At 36.3% G+C, this 19697-nt stretch overlaps 1 protein-coding gene across 4 annotated transcripts in view; it reads right to left on the bottom strand.

Annotated features, from left to right (window-relative positions):
• Positions 1–10248, bottom strand: part of LOC149226481 (TATA-box-binding protein 2-like) — a 166016-nt gene extending 155768 nt beyond the window's left edge. Inside the window, exons 1-3 of one of the 4 annotated variants that reach the window (XM_089375298.1) lie at positions 10018–10248; positions 9440–9620; positions 6253–6340 (exon numbers count right to left, since the gene is read on the bottom strand). In XM_089375298.1, the coding sequence (XP_089231424.1) occupies positions 6253–6340; positions 9440–9528 (177 nt within the window). In that variant the 5' untranslated portion in view covers positions 9529–9620; positions 10018–10248. Of the gene's footprint in view, positions 1–6252; positions 6341–9439; positions 9621–9798; positions 9925–10017 lie in introns of those variants that run through there. The other 3 variants (XM_089375295.1, XM_089375297.1, XM_089375296.1) reach the window with 3 other exon arrangements.
• Between the last annotated feature and the right edge of the window lie 9449 nt (positions 10249–19697).

A 19697-nucleotide genomic window follows, 5' to 3' on the forward strand; every position in this document is an offset into this window, starting at 1 on the left:
GTTTGGTTCTAATTTGCATGTTATGGTAATTTTGCATTTATATGTCATTATTCTGTTGATAAAAATTTTATTAATAAATTGAAAAGGCAAAATCTAGTATTAATTGTATAATTTGTCCCCAAATTAGGATTGACATCTAGGCTTCTATTGTTGTTTATTGCATATTAAACCATTAAAAACTACAGAAGCTTTCTTTTCCCTGGCTTACCCCTTTATATCATTTGATGAGTTAATGAATCTATTCCTTAGAGGTTATTTCCAATGTTCCACCAAGTTTCCGGGACGAGGAGGCGAGGGAGCAATGATATGCAAGAGCGGCCTATGCAAAAGCTCCCCACCAATTTACGTGGGGGGACGTCGGGGTCTTAAAAACTTATAAATATAAAATATAAATCGATGAATCATATAACTGAAACAAATTTAAAACGAAAAAGCATGATCATTGATATCATTATCATATAAATTATAATCATACATCATACATGTAAGTTTGTAACTATACAATGTAACTACTATTCTACTAACTTACTAACAATGCACAATGAAAATAAACTATAAAATTATAAATGTTTAAACTTTAAAAGTTAAACCATATTGATGTTCCACTTCCAACTATGAACATTGAATACTGAATATTGAAATAAAATTATAAAAGTCAAGTTTGATACATCAAGAGTCAAAAATTTTAATTTTATAGAGTCAAAATAACATAAGAACATATCAAAAGATAAATGAGCATAATTGCTCAAGGTAATCCGTTCAACGAAGGAGCAGGTAGAAGGCTGCTTGGCAATGGCGACAACATTCCGTTCAATGAAGGAGCAAACAAAAGGCTGCTTGGCGATGGCGGCAGTGTTCAGTTCAATGAAGGAGCAAATAGAAAATTACATGTGAAATGAACATTACGTAAACCCTTCCCGGTAGGTCAACAAATATTAAAAATTATGATTTTTTGGTTTCATAAAAAATTTGCAAATTTTTTCTAGGGAAACGACCCTTCAAGACCCTTAAGACCCCTTTTGCCTAAGAAATGACCCCAATTGGAGGAAACGACCCCAAAAATGAAGGAAACGACCCCTTTCAAGTTTCCTCGCGTACCCTGTTTTTTGGGAGCGTGGGGAAACGACCCCCTCTTGTCCCCAAGTCCCTGGAGCGCGAGGGAGCTAGGAAACTCGACCCCCAGGTGGGGGGACACGACCCTGTGGAACACTAGTTATTTCTTGGTTTTTATATGCTTCTGCATGTAGTAAACATGCATATTATAAAATCCCTAATTTATAACAACCCTCTCCTAGGCCATTGGGGTTGGTGGAAAGTGTGCTTGATTGCTCGTCTCTCTTATCATGACCATCAAGGCCTTGCCAGTACCCTCCTCCATAACCATTAAACCTTACAACTCCCTTGAGCCCTTGTTTATCAAAGATCTTGCTAGGTGATTTCTTTAGGGAAGCCTCCCATGTGGAGATAACATCCAACACTGGATAGCTAGAGAGAGGTCACTAAGGTGACAGCGATGGCCAATCTCTTTGCTGCCATAAGACCTAGGTTTTCTAGTGTAGCTTCGTAGTAGGCATGCTAGATTTCTTGGAAATAAGGATATTATTCACTTAAGGATTGAAATTTTCATGCATCATTTGATGAATTGTGTATTTCTCCTTTAAATCTGCTTGGATAGAGTTTATTGACATCCTGCGATTAGAAGAAAAGTGGGAGTCTTTACTTAGATTGGTGATCATATTCCTTAACATATTACATTCTACTTCCAAAACAAATTTTTTGCTTTCGCTACACTAGGGTAATCATGGTTATCAAATTTTGTGAAGTGCATTGGTGTCCATTTTAATGCACCTTAGAGGCCACCAAAAAAAAGAGGGTCTGCTACATTGTATGGACTCCTCGTGCCTTCCATATAATCCACGTGAGAAACAACTGAAGAAAACCATGGATGCCAACTCTTGCCAAGGATATTTCTAGGATCAAGCTAGTGCGCAAAGGGATTAACCTAAAGAAATCCCTGTTTGAACAAACAAATGTAGACTTGCTACTCCATAAATTACACCACCAAAACAAAGTGCCAATTGACCATAGATTCCTAATACCAAGTTGAAGGATATTTGAGTAGAGAAAGACCAGCATGCAAGCAAAAGCCAAAGAACTAGTAGGGTTTATGCCGAAATCGCTCCAAAAATACCAAAATATAAATGAAAAATGCTAATAGAGGAAACGAACACAAAATACATCCATCTTCCAAGGACCAAGATCAAGAAACATTTGCACTCTATGCATGCCCAAAGATAAATCTAACAGGCAAAAATTCTAATAAACTAGACAAAGACTAAGGGACACTCTTACCAGGTTCATTTCTAGACAAATGATCTTCCTCCCTTCAAGGCAACTAGAATCTCCTATATAATGTTTCATTATACCACCTTGCCAATGAAGACCCTAGCCAAGGAATTCAAGTCCCAAAGCAAAGTTAATTTCATGCACCCCTCATGTTTTTCATGGGACATCTAATTTGACAATGGCAAGTTCATTAGCCAAAGAATCAACCTATTGGTTGTGCTCTCATAAGAACTAATAAAATGAGACTTTATGCAAATTCCCAACCTCCTTCTAGATTCGGGCTATAATTGAAGCAAGTTTGCTATCAAATGCCCATCAGTTTCATAATTGTGATTGAGTCTCCCACGACAATCAGGGATTTCATTATGGTTTTCTTTGCTAAGTGCATACCCTAATGAAAATCATAGGCCTCTGCTTGATTTTATTACAAGTCACACCCAAACCATCTATTACGGCAAAGTGGTGGAGCCAATTTTTAATGGCTAGTTTGTTCAATGAAAACCATCCACCCTAGTGTTAATGGTAGAGTGGGATTTCAATATATCTTTACACCTAAATCATCTAAATTTGAACATAATGAATAGCCCAACTTTTGTTAAGTTGAGGTGCACTTGGATGATTTTGTGAGATCTTATAATAAAGTTCCTAATATTGCAGTCCATTAAGGGCTTCTCATAGGACCATTTCCAATTATTCCAAAATGATCTTTGAGCATCTAGGTTCATCTTAAATGAACTAATGTAAGGAATGACCTTACAATGTTTTGTAAGATTTGTTTATCAATAGCCTATAACATTTGAGCTTTCTATGGTTGGTGGCCCATAATCGGATTTTGACCTGGGATAACCTATCCAAGCAAGGTTTTCTGGGTCTGGAACGTTGTTGCCTTTGCAAGGAACATGGTGAGGAGATCACACACCTTTTCCTTTATTGCCTTTTTTCCAGATTGGTTTGGCTTGAAGTGCTTAGACTCCTCCAATCCAATGTTGTCCCGGTATGGCCACACATCCCTGATTTCCTCCATCTCTGGTTTTTTGTTCATATAAACCTCATGACTCTCCCCTTTTTTCTTTTGTGAGGCATCTGGAGAGCCCGCAATGCCCTTATCTTTGATTCAATTCAGCGAAAAATTTTCGAGATTAGCTCTTCGATCGTGCCATTCTATAAGGAATTCTATGTTATGCCTTCCTTTGCACCTCGCTCCCCCTGCTCTCCTATAGACCTCTGGACTTCTTTCCTTGTTGGCTTCTTCAATGGCACCAACTCATTCGGGTTATGTGGTTGTGGTATGGCTATCTATATGGACCATATTCATCATTTCAACTTCTTTTGGTACAATGGTAAGGGCTCGAACACCAGGGCTGAGCTTCTGGCATTATGGGGCTCCCTCTTCTGCACTACTTGGATTGGATTATCAGATATTGTCATCTTTGGGGACTCTAGGGTAATTATTGATTGGGTCAATAATTGCTGCAATCTTTAGACTCCGACTCTCCTTAACTAGCAACAAAGAATCAGATTTCTAACACTGTCCTTTCATCGGATCTCTTTCTCCCACATTTTCCTGAGCAAAACAGAGAAGATGTGTTTCGTCTAAGTGTTGATGCTCTGCGGCTCTAGGATCGATTCACTTTCAGGAATTTTCTTCAGATTTTCTTCCGCGCTCGACCAGATTGCCTTCTAACACATTTCTCCATGCTCCATTTGGCTACTTTTGATCTAGGGTTTTGATTCTGGCCTTTTGCAATCTGGACATATTTTGGTTTGATGGGGCAGCCTCTGTCAATATGTTGCTACCTAAGCTCCAGCCTTTGCAAATTTTGGGTGGTCCTGTTGATGATTTCAGCTGACGTTTTTGTTTGCTTTGTCTCTAGACCAGTGTTTTCCAACATCATCAGGGACATTCCTCCTGAAAGTCTTCTCTCGCAAGTTGGTTTATCTTTGGTCTTTTTTGCCATGCTGTTTTTGCTCCTACAAATGATCAGGTTTCAGGTTTTTAGCAATAGCAGTTTGTAAAGAGATCTATTATGTTTGTTTCTTTGGGTTTTATTTTGTTTCAAGTATTTAGTGATGAACAACCTCTAATAGATCTATTCGCTCCTACTGCGCTGTAATCAGAATTTTGGGATTCAAGATCCATGCATTTGTAACTATCTTTTGTTTTTAATAAAAGATGGTGCGTTTTTTTCCTCTTAAAAAAAAAATAACTCGTAATTCTCTAAAGCAACCAACCACCCACATTTTTGTCCCACAAGTTCCCCCATTGGTGGAAGCCTTTCTTGGCTGATCTCTTTCTTAGAATAATTGAAGTTTAACAATCTACCCTCTAATTGAAGGAAAAGTCCAAATAGATCCACATCTTTGTCCCACAAGTGCCCCCATTGGTGGAAGCCTCTCTTGGCTGATCTCTTTCTTAGAATAAAAGGAGTTTAACAATATACCCTCTAGTTGAAGGAAAAGTCCAAATTGATCTTGTCCCATCCACTTCTAGGACCTTCAAAATCCAATGTAGTTCCTTCAACACTAAGCACCAAACTTGTTAAATCCTTGTGGCAGCACTAGCTACACCAACTATACTGCAGACCCTAAAAGGACCCGTTTATGCCCTCTACGTGGATAGAATTATATATGCGATGATGGACAAGAGTCTACCAAGCCACCTTTCCTCTTGTAGTCTTGACAATTGCTTTAGTTTCCAGCTCTGCCCCTTGAATTTGTACATCACTCAAGCCAAGCCCTCTAGCCTCCCTTGGCAATGTACAAGTGTTACATGATACTAGTGAGGGGCCTCTCTTCCCTCCTTGTTTACCCCATAAGATCCATCTAAGAATCATTTCCAAATTCTTGTATCCTATAGCAGAAGGAAAGAGGCTAGAAGAACAGAAGACGTGATTATTGTATCATATTACCAAGATTCTATTCACTAATGTATATTTTTATGAAAGCTTCTTACAATGAGCTTGCTCTCACAAGCATAGCCAATCCTGGAATAGAAAATCACAAAGATCTATGAAAATGTATTAATGTTACTCTCCAATCTGTCACTACATCTGAAACTAAGATTAGATACAACAAACAAGGACACCACCGTACAGCTGCAAATGCACCAGCTGTGAAGTGAGAGAAGCCTTGCACGTGAGTGGGTTGGATTCTAAGTTGCCTCAGGTTTGCCTGGAGGAAGATTTGAGAGATAACAAGATGCATTGTTCCATGTGACCCAGTAAAGTTCTGGCGGTTTTATGCACAGAACTGACCAAAACAAGTCCATCTCCTAAGAAAATACCATGAATCCGGTTAAAAACCATTCCCAAAAGAGAAACATTATTGACTATTCCCCTTGTTTCCAAGGTGTTTCATGCTTCAAAAATGTGGTTGATGCAATATTTCAAAGTGCAGGTTGTGTTAATGCAGCAACACTAATTTCCATGATAAGGTGGTTGTGCTGATAAGGTAAGTTCCTATGCTAATGCACTCTTATTTGCAGATGAGCCCAGGTGCAAGTCCTGGATGATTTTGATGAAATAGATAGCCACCAGTCAGGACATTGTAGCTAAAGATCCTCTGATTGAATTGCTGATAATAGATATTCATTAGTTGTGTACACTATGCATGTGAAAAGGGGTTTTGCAACGAAAAAAATTCTCTAGCCAAAAATTGCAGTCAATATCTATCGCCTGACCCATTTTTGTTCAAATTTTAAATTAACTGCTGATGCAATCCTGGACTGTTCTTTATTTTGTAACAGGGAAAAGGCCTTGCTAGACATCTAATTGTTTTAAGTTTTAACAAATAGGGTTTGATTTATGTATATATACATACTGCATGTGCATTTGTGAAAATTACAGACATCTAATTTTTGAACAAATAGCAACAAAAGAGTCACTCATTTATTTGAATGGTATGTACCTTGGGGTTATATTCTGCATTGCGAGCATGAAGAGCAATTTCTTTCAAATCCAGCCGGCAACCCATATCGACTGTTGAAACCACATTCCTAAAACAACAATATCACAGGTGAGATGAACAGTCCAAGGCAATTAATGATGCCTTTTCAAAGTAGTCTGCAAACAAACCAGAGGATATTCAGAAAATGAATACACGCTCCCAATCATAACCACAATAAGAGAAACCAAAACCTCTTTACTGACTTACTGAATGAATCCTCAAAGATAAAATATAGTTTCATTAACTTCAGGATGTTATGTTGAGATTTGGTAGCTTGGGAGGTACTCCAAGCCCTAGGGTTCGGGGTTTGGAGGTTGGAGTGCCACAAAAGTATTTTGTGGGCTTGGAACCCAAGGTGTGGGCTTTGCACCCAAGCTGGTGGGTGTGGAACCACGAGGCATTTCGATGATTTGACACATGGAGGTGTTAGAGGACCCTTAGAGAAGAAAGGGGCAGTGAAAATTATCAAAATATGAGTTGTAGAACATGAGATATTAATTTTTGAAGTCTCTGTGTGGGCTTGCACAAGGAGAGATCAAGTCGGCCTAGTGTTAAGAGGCCTAATGACAGCTAGACAAACCCTAACGGGCAGTTCGTTGGAGCCCTTGGAAGAGATATAAATAGGAGTGAGTTGTGAGGTCATTTCTCACATCCCAAGTGCAACAAATTCGAAGGAAACATCTTCTATGGCAGCGGCAGCACTAGAGGACAGGGCAGGGGTAGCAAAGGGCTGTTTTGGGGTCTGTTTATGGGTTTTGGCAGGTCTGAAGTGCAGCAGAGGCAGGCCGAGGTAAATCTGGGATAGTAGATGCATGAAAGGTTAGTTTCCTCCCTGTTTTGATAGGCTGCAAGCCTTGAGGCAATTGCAGGAGCACTGCAGGCCTGTTCTGGGCTTGTTGGAGGGGCCATAAGGCCTAATTCTCATAGCAAAGTCAAGCTACAGGCAGCATGGGCAGGCAGCATAAGGAAGGAGGCAAGCTGCAGTGATTGGAAGGACTGTTGGAGGAGTTTGAGTGGGCTGTTGAGGACTGCAATCAAGCCCTAACCAGGTATCAAACCTACAGCAGTTGCATCAATTTCAGAAATAGAGGTACATTAATGTTTCAAGTAGAATTTTGTTGCTAGGTGGATGCTGTCCAGGTTGGACAAGTTGTTTGTGTGGTATTGGGCATTTGAGATCTGTTGGAGGGCAGCGTGAAAGTGCCCAAGTCTGAGCCCTAAGTGCAGCACCTTGATGGACAAAAGTGGCTGCTAGGAGTGGCAGTTTGGGGGAGCTCAAGGTTTGGCCAGCTAGGAAGAGTCATTTGATGATGATCAGTGGCAGCCCTCCTGCCCTATGTTAGTCTTCATTGGAGAAGTGCAGGAAGACTATAGTGGAAAGAACAAGTCCCAATAGAGCTGAGCATCAGTGGGCAGAAGTCCCAAAGTGTTGTGACCTTGAAGGATGAAGGAGCAGCTAGTAAGCATGAAGACCCTATGTGCTGGTTGTAGATGGACTTATGATCAGTTAGAGGGCAGTTTGTAGACACTGGGTTCAGTGGCCTAAAGTAGTTGGTGCATTGATAGAGGCAATGCTGCAGAACGGAAACGAAGGACCCATAGTGTACAGGATATGACAAAGCAGCTGTGATTGCATACTACATCAGCTAGATTGTCAATGTATTGTATTTTGTATTCTTCTACTAGTGTATATTTGAGGGCCATTATCCCTGGTGCGGGAGCTCTAGACTGTTGTATTATTCAGTTGGATTAATATAACGAAGTTGGGTTATTGTAAAATTGTGTATATTTTGTGCACTAGTAGATTTACTGTTGTTTATATTCTGTTGTGCAAAGTAGACTTGTTGTGATAGTTGGTTTGGTAGCGTCAATGATTTAAGATTCTATCGTAGACACCAGTATCGTGGAAAAACAACACGTTAAATTTCATTTCTAGAAGTTTACTTTATAGAAATGTCTTCAACATTGAGAAGGCCCTAATATGCAAAAAGTACTTTCCAGATTCAAATCTTTCAGATGAAGATAGATGAAAGCATCAAAACATTATATAATTTCACAGGGTTAAAGTAATCAGATCAAGAAAAGCTTCCAACAGATACATACCTAAGCATATAGAAATAATCAAAAACGTCAAATTACAGTTCAAGAATATTTGCCAGTTGCGGGAAAGAATCTTAATGAAAATAGTTGAGTAAATATACCAAATTTGAGTCAATCAAGGAGAACATTTGTCAGTAGAAATACAGTGAAGACTCGCAGAATGTGCAACATTCGTCATTGCAAACCAAAAACCAAAAACAAGTTGAGATATCAGGGCAGGCCTACATAATTGCAGGTAAAAGGATAGCACCCAAACATATGCACCTTAATTCAAGAGCACAGTACTCCAGAGCATACAAGAATGCATTCCAGTTCATAACCTGCCTCTAGTTAAAAAACTATTTGTCACCAAAACAAATTTTTGAATTCATAGAAAAAAGGCAACGTATTAATTATTCAACTTTTGTACAAACTGCTTGCATAAGGCCCTATCGTAGTTGGTTCATAAACAGGCAAAACAAGGAACCGTCAAGTTTCAAACATGACACAAACAGCCATCTGCAATCATGCTTTTGAATCTTTGAACTTCATAAAATGGACTTCTCGAATGAGTATTTGGAATATATTTCCTTCTATCGCAAAAGTACATATCAGAACAAATCTGCAAAAGCTAGTGTGTTTAGGTCATTGAAGGATGAAACCCATAGCAGAAAAGTTAGCATTAAGGACCATGCTAACTAGGGAATGATGAAACACATTCCCAAATCAATTTTTTTCCTATCATGCTAGTTCAAATAGCATAGGCTCTTGTATCGTTCGGCTTTGTCTAAAAGGAAGGAACCTATCAGTAATGGAACTATGAATCTCACGGAGAGTTTGATCCTGGCTCAGGATGATTGCTGGCGGCATCCTTAACACATGCAAGTCAGATGGAAAGTGCCGTTGTCTGAAACAATATATCCTTTCTGTAACTATACTAAATGGTATAATATTCAAATACAAATCGATTGAATCCAATGGAATCAATTACAAAGAGATAGAAGAGATCACAATCTATAAATCTATTACTTATTTCAATTCAATAATGTTAGAGCTAAGGATAACTTACTGCAAGATTGGAACTAATCCAGAGGGATGCTTCTCAAGATCCACAGGTTGGCTACCTTCAAGAACACCCTGAAGTCCCTGATCCTCCATATGTTATTTTTTCCAAATCAATTCCGCTCAAACGTAAAGCAGCCAACCTTCTCCACACAACCCAATTCCTATATCATTGTACTGAACTGCACCTATCAAGAATGAAGCGAATTTTCAAATAAGACGTAATCCAACAGAACCGTTTGAATGGAAGGCTAGAAGGTACCAACATATCAATTTATTTGCAATGTTTCAGACAAAACAATAATAATGTGACCAATATTGGAATAAAATGCAATGTCTCCTGCAACACCGATGTCATGAAATGACCTTTGATGATTAAACAAATACCCACTAACAGTGAAATGCTCAGAATCGCTATAAAACATCATTTGAGGGAATAACTGGTTCTGAGGGAATGACTGATTCAACTCCTAGATATTATCATAAAGAAATTGTTGGAGTTTTGATCGAAATGAACGACAGGTGGGATGGTTTATTATTAGTTTATTAAAAAGACGAAAAATACATCAAAACTCCCGTACCTACCTGTCGTTGGGCGAAGAATTCACCTTGTCCTGAAACGAAATATATGAAGCTGTGTGTATATATACATGCGCAGAAAAGAACGCCTAACGAACAATCCTCAAACTAATCGACCACCTTGCTGTTCTAACAGCATAAATACACAAAGATGGGCTCATTCATCTCAATCTTGGATAATCTATATGTATAATATTGTTGCGTGTATTCCCATTTTAAAATTAAAAAAATATTCCCGTCACACTTTGAATAAAATTCGGTTTGTACGGCTCGTTCTTCACGTTCGTTAGCAGAATTAAATAAATATGTATGCTTTTGTTGAAGTATCAGTTTGATCTTTTGATATGGTCTATGAAATTTGAATTTAAATTTAAAGCTATGATTATATCCATAAAAATAGGTACACTTTACAGCGCAGTAAATGCTTGAAGTTATTATTTAAAAATTATATTAAAAAATAATTTATATAATAAAATAATTATTTGGTCCAAGTTTTGAACTAGTTAGTGGTTCATTTTTAGGGTAAATGTGAAAAAATCCATAGGTCCTAAGGAATAAATAGCAAGGGAGCATAGGATCAGAGTTAGCTGTTTAGAAACTAGCCGTTAGGAAATTAGTTAGTTAATTAATGAAATAATATATTTTTAATTTTTAGTTACCAATTGAAAAATAGTTGTTAAAAACTAGCCATTGATTGTTTATATAAATGTTTAACTATTTGTTAATAATATAAAATTATTATATATAATAACCAAATAAAAAATCCAGAAGCATTCCCGTGATATCAGGCACAACCAATCTTGCTCATCCGCTCTTGCTGAGCATGCTCAAAACTATAAACACCATGTTTGCATTGAGGATGCAAAGGTCGTGATATCAGGCACAACCAATCTTGCTCATCCGCTCTTGCTGAGCATGCTCAAAACTATAAACACCATGTTTGCATTGAGGATGCAAAGGTCATTGTCAGGGTAGATCATTTCCACCATAAGAAGCTAAGAGAGGCGATTGAAATTGAGAAGCATTATGTCAATCTCAATAGGGATGATAGGTTAAAGCTAAGTAAAAACTAGATTCCAACGCTTTTACCTTATTTTTTTTTAAGTAATTTCATATATTTATATTTATATTATTAGTAGATATTATATTATATCTGCGTTCGAAATAGAGAGAATATTAATTTGTTTTAAGAATAAAAATTGGTTATTAATATCAGTAACTCTTTAATATTATTTCTTATTTGGTTCCAAATAATATATATATTTCTTAATAAATATTTCTACTTTTATTAATATATATATTTCTTAATAAATATTTCTACTTTTATTATTCCATCTATTGATTTATTTGTTAGATATGACACGAAATAGGGTACATAATAATTTAATATTATTAATAATTTTTTATTTGGTTATTTTATATATATATATATATGTATATAATAATTTTATATTATTAATAAATAGTTAAACATTTATATAGACTAGTTTTTAATTGGTAATTAAAAATTAAAATATATTATTTCATTAATTAATTAACTAATTTCTGCTAATTCTCGATCCTCATGCTCCCTTGCTATTTATTCCTTAGGATTTATGGATTTTTTCACCTTTGTCCTGAAGATGAACCACATTAGCTGGTTTGAAACCTTGACCAAATAATTATGATGTGATTAATCGAAAGACAGACTTACTACATTATGGATCACAAAAGCCTAAGATCTAACAATAAAATAATTTTAAAATATTATATAAAGCGAAAGTGGGTCCTTTGTCTTACAAACAAGGGGTCTTATATACCAATTTGGTGTCAGCTTGGTGTGATCTTAAAAATGGATAATAATAAAAAATATTAATAATAATCTAATTTTAAGATTATGGTTAAGTTAGACACCAAATTTTTGTATGAGACCCTGATTTGTGGAATAATGGACCAGCTTATTATTTTATTATTAAATTCTATGAAGGTGTACATACCTTATCCTCATGTGGATTTGAACCTAGTGTGTCCCTTTAGGAAGAAACGCGTATTCTTAATCATTAAGCCCACTTAATGTAAGTTTATTTTATGTTAAAATTAAATTTTAGGTTTTTATAATTAATAAATATAATATTAAGATGAATACATATTGGTTATCTATCTTTTTAAAGACATGGTTGATTTGGAAAATGCTCATACTCACGAAGGTTACCACTATGAATCTTGGCTAACTTTGCTTGGTATGGTTTGCGAGCTATCGTATCGAGTCAAGAGGTTTTTTTTTTTAGCAACAATGCATTGTGATCCTTGGTGGCAACAATGATTACATCTTCTACTTATCAATGTCCCCCTAAAAACAAAACAAAAATTGTAATGAATTGTTATGAACTTTCCATGTCATGATAAAAATGTGGACTTGGCCTAATAGCTTGCTACATTAGTTATCATATTTAAAAGAATAAACATTTTTATTAGATGTGTCATAAAGATTGAACGTTTGGAGTAAATGATACAAACATCCCATACCATATTAGCATTTTGGATTTGTATCCTTATGATGTTACACCATTTAAATTATTTTTAATATTTGATGTTTCATTCTCACTTAGATAAAAAGACATACAAAGGGTTTTATAAGTTTGTTCCACTTACTATTGGTTTGCATTTGTATACAAGGCCATCCTTCAGTGTTCTTGGCTTACCACCAACATATGATTTTTAAAGTCGTGTATTGATAAATTTGGTTGTGACTTTTATTGCATGTTCGACAAATCTATCATTTCATTCTCACTAGAATCAAAGAGCATCCAAGGGCTTTCTAAGTTTGACTTACTAGTGGTGTATGTGTGTGTACAACTCTACTCTTAAGAGTTTTTAGATTACTTTTAGTGCTTTACTTTTAGATTCATGTGTTGGGGGAATTGGTTCAGACCTTTGTTGTATGTTTTATAGATCTCATGTTCTACTCTCACTTGGGTAGGAGGACATCTAAGGGATGAGTCCAACTCATTGTTGGTGTACATGCATATACAACTCCATCACTGGGGCTTATTAACATGCTACCATAACATTACAACCCACTTACCAAGCGTTGTTAATTTTTTGGTTTCATATATTGACTTGCAATTTTTCTAAAATATTATTAACCATTAATTAATTAAAATGTAACTTAATTATTTTATAATATTTAAATTAATTTTATAATAAATATTATTAATTAAGAAGTTCAAAATTAATAAATATTGTTATTTAACACGTTTAAAATTTTATTAGTTGAATTAAATAGCTTTATTCATAAAAAAATACAACATAAAAGAGATTGTGATGGAGGCCAAGAGAAGATTTAGCATTTTGACATTTTGGAGGCCTTTGGTCACCGCCAACGCCACCATAGACTGGAAGATTGATGCTCTTGGTGCAGACAAGGGCGGATCTGGCAATATTCTCCTCTCTCTCTGCAATCAAGAGGCACATGTTGGTAGGTTTTGAAACTAATGACTGTGGATCTCTTAAGAGAGAGAAACCAAGAAACAACTAAGAAAGTGGAGGAGAGGTAGCTCCATTTGTGTCTTCCTCCTCATTGTGGGATTCGAACAATTCTGATTTTAGTTACAGATCATATATGCCATACTTTCGTTCATATTCTGGAAGCATTTGAACGATATTCCAAAGCATCTTCAGATGATGGCGGTGTTGAACATCCATTTTTTCATCTCCCTATATTCTCCAACGTGGGGATTTCCTGATTTCATATTGTTTTAGAATCTTCTGCAGGACATGACAATTACGAAGGTAAGGCGGCTCTCATGGCAAGAATATTTTTTGTTTGGGGCGTGTTATACTCGTGGTGGGTTTTCATGTATTTGGTGGAGTTTCCCATGACCTTCCTTCGGATCTCAACCCCTTAGATCCCAAATCCAAATAGATCTAAAAGCAAATTTTGATCATAACAGGAGAATCCACCAATCCCTTTTAACAAATCTTACCACAAGGACAATGAAGATGGAAGAGGGATCATTTTAGATTTTATTAAAGTATCTTGGTGGGGAACCATCTTTCTCTATACCATGGGCTCGAATCTGGTTGAAGATCTTAAACAAAGCATTCATAAAATCCTTGGAATAGTTGTTCCTTCTCAAAGTTTGTTATATGAGGGGAAATTACTACAAGACTCTAATACAATGAAGGAATATGTCATTATGTGGGATTCACCATTATCTTAAATCTATGGATGCAAGGTGGAGCACAGGTTTTCATAAACCTTAGTGGATCAATGTCCTACAAGGAAGTCATTCGATCCAAAAACCCCAATGGATCAGGCTCTTTCAAGGATGTAGTGCAAGGGAAGACATGTAGCTCATCTAATCCAATCCAAAATATCCCAGGACCTTACAACATTGAAATGATGGAACAGGCACTAACTATAACGGTTACTTTACCATAGGTAAATGGCCTTTTCAATGTTCTCTAATCTAGAGCTATTATTTGCAAATTCAATGGGTTCTGGCCCAAATCAAAGGATCTACGTTAGTGGGTATTCACCACTTGGACCCCTAACTGTGATATTTACTTATGCTCCAAGGGATTCTTTATTGTCCAATTTGATACACAAAAGGATCTAGAATTCACTCTAAATGAGGGGCCATGGTTTTGGGGCAGAGCAGGGCTCTTCATAACTCCATGTTTTCCAGAATCCGATGCTACCACAATGGTGGTCTCAAAAATACTGGTATGGGTGAGACCACAACCTCCCTCTTCCTTTTTGGCATCACAAAGTATCAGAGAGAATTGGAAATACACTAGAAAAGTTCATAGATGGATCTGGAAAGAACTGTAAAAAGAAAAGAAAAGGATTTTTCACTTTTGTCAGAATTTGTGGAGATGTAAACATTAGTAAAGGTATACATAATCGCATTCACCTGACTCATAATAATCTTCAGTGGACCTAATCACTAGCTTTTGGAAATACAACATTTAGGTGTCTTATCTATTTTCAAATAGAACACCTTCAAAACACATGTCCATAAACTAAGAAAGTCGTAAAAGGGGAAAAGAGATAGTCCCAAAAGCTAAAGGGATGGCAGGTTTCAGATCCTCACATTTCACAAGAAGAAGAAGAAGAAACGATAGAGAACCCTTCAAACATGGATCTACTTAAACAACATGGCACACCAGTAGGTGGGGGAGCTAAGAATCAACAAAAAATAGAAAGTCTTTCCGAGAAAGGTACTGAAATAGCAGTGATCCAAGTTGCATGGCAACAAAATGAGTAAATACACAACATTCTGGTTGCAAGTGGAACATAGAGAATATATATTTATGAGATTTCAAACTCAGATAAAGAAGTGCCCTGCTGACAGAGGGTAAAGAGATGGCAATGGTAATTGTCGATCCCAACCCTAGGGGTTAGAAAAAGTTCAGAAGAAGAAAAACAAAAAGGAGAAGCTTAGTGATGTTTCACAAAAGTAACTCTGACATTTCAATGTAATTTTTACTATATTTTCTTTTATTTACTATTTCATAAGTCATAAATTCTTATACCTTTGAATGCAATATGCATCTAATATGATTTCTAAGCGCATACACACAATTAGCGTGCCTATAGAATGTAATTTTATCATTCCCAATGAATAAAATTACAATTTTTTCTTTCAAAAAGAAAATAAGGAATAAACCCATTATTAATTAAGTGAAAATTGATTCAAACTATAAATTTTATTTAATATATATGAAAATTAGTTAGACACTTCAAAAAATTAATATAGATTCATTTAATTACTGTATAATTATTTTAAAAATAAAAACCACTTGTTTATATTACCTAAGTATTTATTGTTTATTACAAAATTTGGTTTAAGCACATGAAAACGAAATGAATTTTAACAAATAAATTAAATTATAGTAAAAAATCTATAGAATTTCACTTTATATCAATAAGAAATCAGTAGCCTTTCAGGACCAAGTCACTTCCCCTGATCATGTGGCTACTCAAATTCTCAGAATTTTCTCCCACCTGCCTTCCACGGATACTTCACAGATTCCCCGAGTTATTTCAAAAGAATCTATAAACTACTCTCTTCCCTAGGCATTTATTGATGGTGTCTCTCATGATGATGGATTATGTGGAGGTGGGTTGATCACGTATCTCCATGAACATCACTTCTATAAATCTCAGATTGGTTTAAGCCGGGGAACAAACAACTATGCAAAGATGCTCTCATTAAAACTACTCTTTTGTTTTTATCACTTCTATAAATCTCAGATTGGTTTGGGCTAGGACACAAACAACTATGCAAAGATGCTCTCATTAAAACCACTCCTCTGTTTTCCCATTGAGAAGGAATGTAGTTCACTACAGATTTATGGTGATTCTATGAATGTTATTAACTGATTCAATAAAACTCAAATATGCCATAATCACACACCGCTACTTATTATGGCGGAAATTCTACATTTAAAATTCTCTTTTGATCACATCGCATGTTGTCATATCTACAGGGACATGAACATAGTGGCACACACACTATCTAAGGCAGGTGTTGAACAAGCTTTGTGCATTTGGAAGATTTCAAAACAATTAGGTGCAAAGACGCATGAATATTTCCATCGTCCTTTAACGAAAGGATGACTATAAATCCATAACATAATCAACACTCTTATGTTTCTATCTTTCTGTGATATTCTTTATGGATCTATGCTACTTTATGGACACAACTACAGTAAAAAATGTTTCTATCTTTTGGTGATATTCTTTATGGATCTAAGTTGCTTTATGGACTATCTACAGCTATAGGATTTTTCTATATATATCTTAAATGTATGGAAACTACAACATTACATACAGTGCACTCTTTGGTCATGTTTTCACTAGTCAGATTCACAGAAGGTAGACTAGAAACTCAGAACACAATCTGCACTATTAAGTTGCTATCTTTTTGTGATATTTTTTCTTAATCTATGTTGCTTTATGGACTATCTACAAGTACAATTTGTTTATATGTAACTGATATGTATGGGCATTACAACACTACATATAGTGCACTCTTTGGTTATGTTTTCACTGGTCAGTAAAAGTCAAACTCTGGATCCTATTTTTGAATAGATCTGCATTTACAGAATGTATCTTTTCATACTTAATGGAATGCTACAATTTTTTCCGAGGAAAAAAATTAATAAGAAACCAATAAAAAAATAATAATAATAAATTTAAATGGTTATCAATTCAAATAACAAATAACTAAGTAAATAAATCAATTTCATTTTTAATATTTATATTTTTTAAGGAATATATTCAACCTATCTTTCACATATATATATATATATATATATATGACAAGAACAACTATCCTTTAAAATATATCTATTTATACTTTACACAGAAAATGTAAAACCTTCTAGACAACCTTCTCAACAAAAACATTATCACTACAATAAGACATTATTATTGTTGCTAGGTAGGATTGGATTCTCTACCGCCACAATGCAAAATTACAATTAACAAAATACCTCAATCTACCAATCAGTAAAACCTAAATTGACTAGATTCTAAACCTTAACACTAACTTGAATTCAATATTTTTACTTTAATTTAGCTATATTTAAACTAAGTGATAGGTACTAGCTTCTATGTAGCACTTGTCGATATATGAATTGATGAAATAATAATATAAATAACTAAATAATTATTTTTTAAGTCAATTTTTTAGCCTTGGGTTCCTAAGGGAGGGAGCGCAAGGCATGCCCCTAATATATTTAATACCATGTTTATAAGTTTTGTAAGAAAAATAGTTAAAAATCAAAGTAATTAATTAAATTTAATTAATAAATTATATTCTTTTAGGATTTGTTCATTAATTTTACTAACTTGTATTCCCCCGATGGGGGTGACCAACCCTTGGATGAGGGGGTCTTGGAATCCCCACCCTCCCTGACCACCTTTCATTCATGCAAAGCAATAGATGGGACACGACTGGGCTTCCCGCCCATCAGAGAATGTCATGGGAGTGTTCATGTATTAAAGTCTTAAGCTAGCCTGGGAGGAAAATTATTTTGCGGACCGGGCGATGAGAAAAGCAACAGAGAAGGGTGGTGTCAATTTTGTCATATATTCAGGTCTGTGTCAAAAGTTGAAAGGGCGGGGTGGTGGAGGCTAGAACAAGGAAGGTGACTCGGATGCTTGGTTTAGTTCGCTAATTTTTTCTTGGGACCCAAGCACGGCAATTTGGGTGGAGCAAGTCACACAAAGTGGTGCCTGGATGCTTGGAAAGACACTCCCATGTCCGACGAATGAGCTACTGCTGGGTAGGAGGCATGGTTTGGTGTATCGAATTTGGGCTCCCTATCAACCCTACTTGGGGCCAGGGTGGAAGGCTCGACATTCACCCTTCGTCAGTTTGGGCGAGGTAATTGTTTGTCTAATAGAAGGGGTCTTCAATTTTCTATGGGAATCTTGTTCTAGCCTCAAGGATGTGAGTGTATGGGATGGTCTATTAACCCTCGGGTGGTGCGAGTTAGTGGTCATCCTTGGGTGGGTAGTACAGCCTCCATTGGGGGGTTCTCTGTACTTTCCTTGGGCGCTTTGTGGGAATTTTGGGAGTCTGGTGGGATTAATTAGTCTGCTTAGGGTTTCCCTAGTTTCAACAAACGTAACATTGGGGTATTTTCTTCAACCTTTGCTCTTTAGCCGCTACATTTGGTGGGTCAGGGCGAGGGTACCCTAAGTCTCTCTTGTTTGGGTTCTTGTATTTTATGTGTTGACTTCGAAAGTGAGGGGGGTTATGGTATCATGTTGATTCTACAAAGTTCTTTTGTTGTAGGGATAATTGGTTGAATCCCTTCCATGTGCGGCCAAGGGGACAAGAGCCGATGGAAAATTCTATGTGCGTGCTAGCTCGGTTTGGGCATGACCTCCTTCTTGCAAACATGCAACGACAAAGGGGGAGATAGTGCAGAGGGGGTCAGTAGCAGGGTCACCCTAGGGACCGTGCGAGAGGAGGCTCCTCCTCCAGTGAGGAGAACTCAACAAGCATAGATAGAGAGGAGGGAATCGCTCAGGACCCATCCCTCTCCATGGGACTTGTCATCCAACCAGCCTCCTTGGACTCAATTTCTCAGCAATTGAGGAGTATTCAGACAAATATGGACATCATGTGCGACCATCGCTATGAGGATCGCAACAAAATGGTGGCATACCTCAATGACATTAAGTTTATCCAGGCATAAATTCTGAAATAGCAAGATAATATCCGGAGAAGCCTATGCCACAGAAATGAACATCTGCAAGCAAGAGGCATGGCTGGATCACATCGACTTCCACATGCACGAGCGACGGGATCCTCTTGCTAGTCTACCATGACATCTCCCTCATTAGCAAACTTGATATGAAATTGATAGGTTGTTCTCTCTTTTTTTTTTCTATATTTTGGCTTATCTGGCTACGTATCCCTCTAGAAATAAAGGGTAAATTGTTTAATTTTGCATCTCATAGCCCAACTCTCCTTTCGAACAAATCCAATCAGAGAGAGGCAAGAATAACAATAGAAAAAACAGATGTATGTAATGTTTTTTTCAAGGTAATATAACGTTTGAACTTTTGATCGACAAACAAACAAAAAAACTTGTATTGGTTTTTAGAATATTAATATATGGATATTGTTGTAATCTAAATGTTATATGAATTTGTATTTTTCTTTTTACCATCCAAAATA

The sequence above is a fragment of the Pinus tabuliformis genome, chromosome J (assembly GCF_031772625.1).
Source record: "Pinus tabuliformis cultivar Carrire ecotype Pingquan chromosome J, CPIR1, whole genome shotgun sequence".
In the NCBI taxonomy this organism is placed as follows: Eukaryota; Viridiplantae; Streptophyta; class Pinopsida; order Pinales; family Pinaceae; genus Pinus; species Pinus tabuliformis.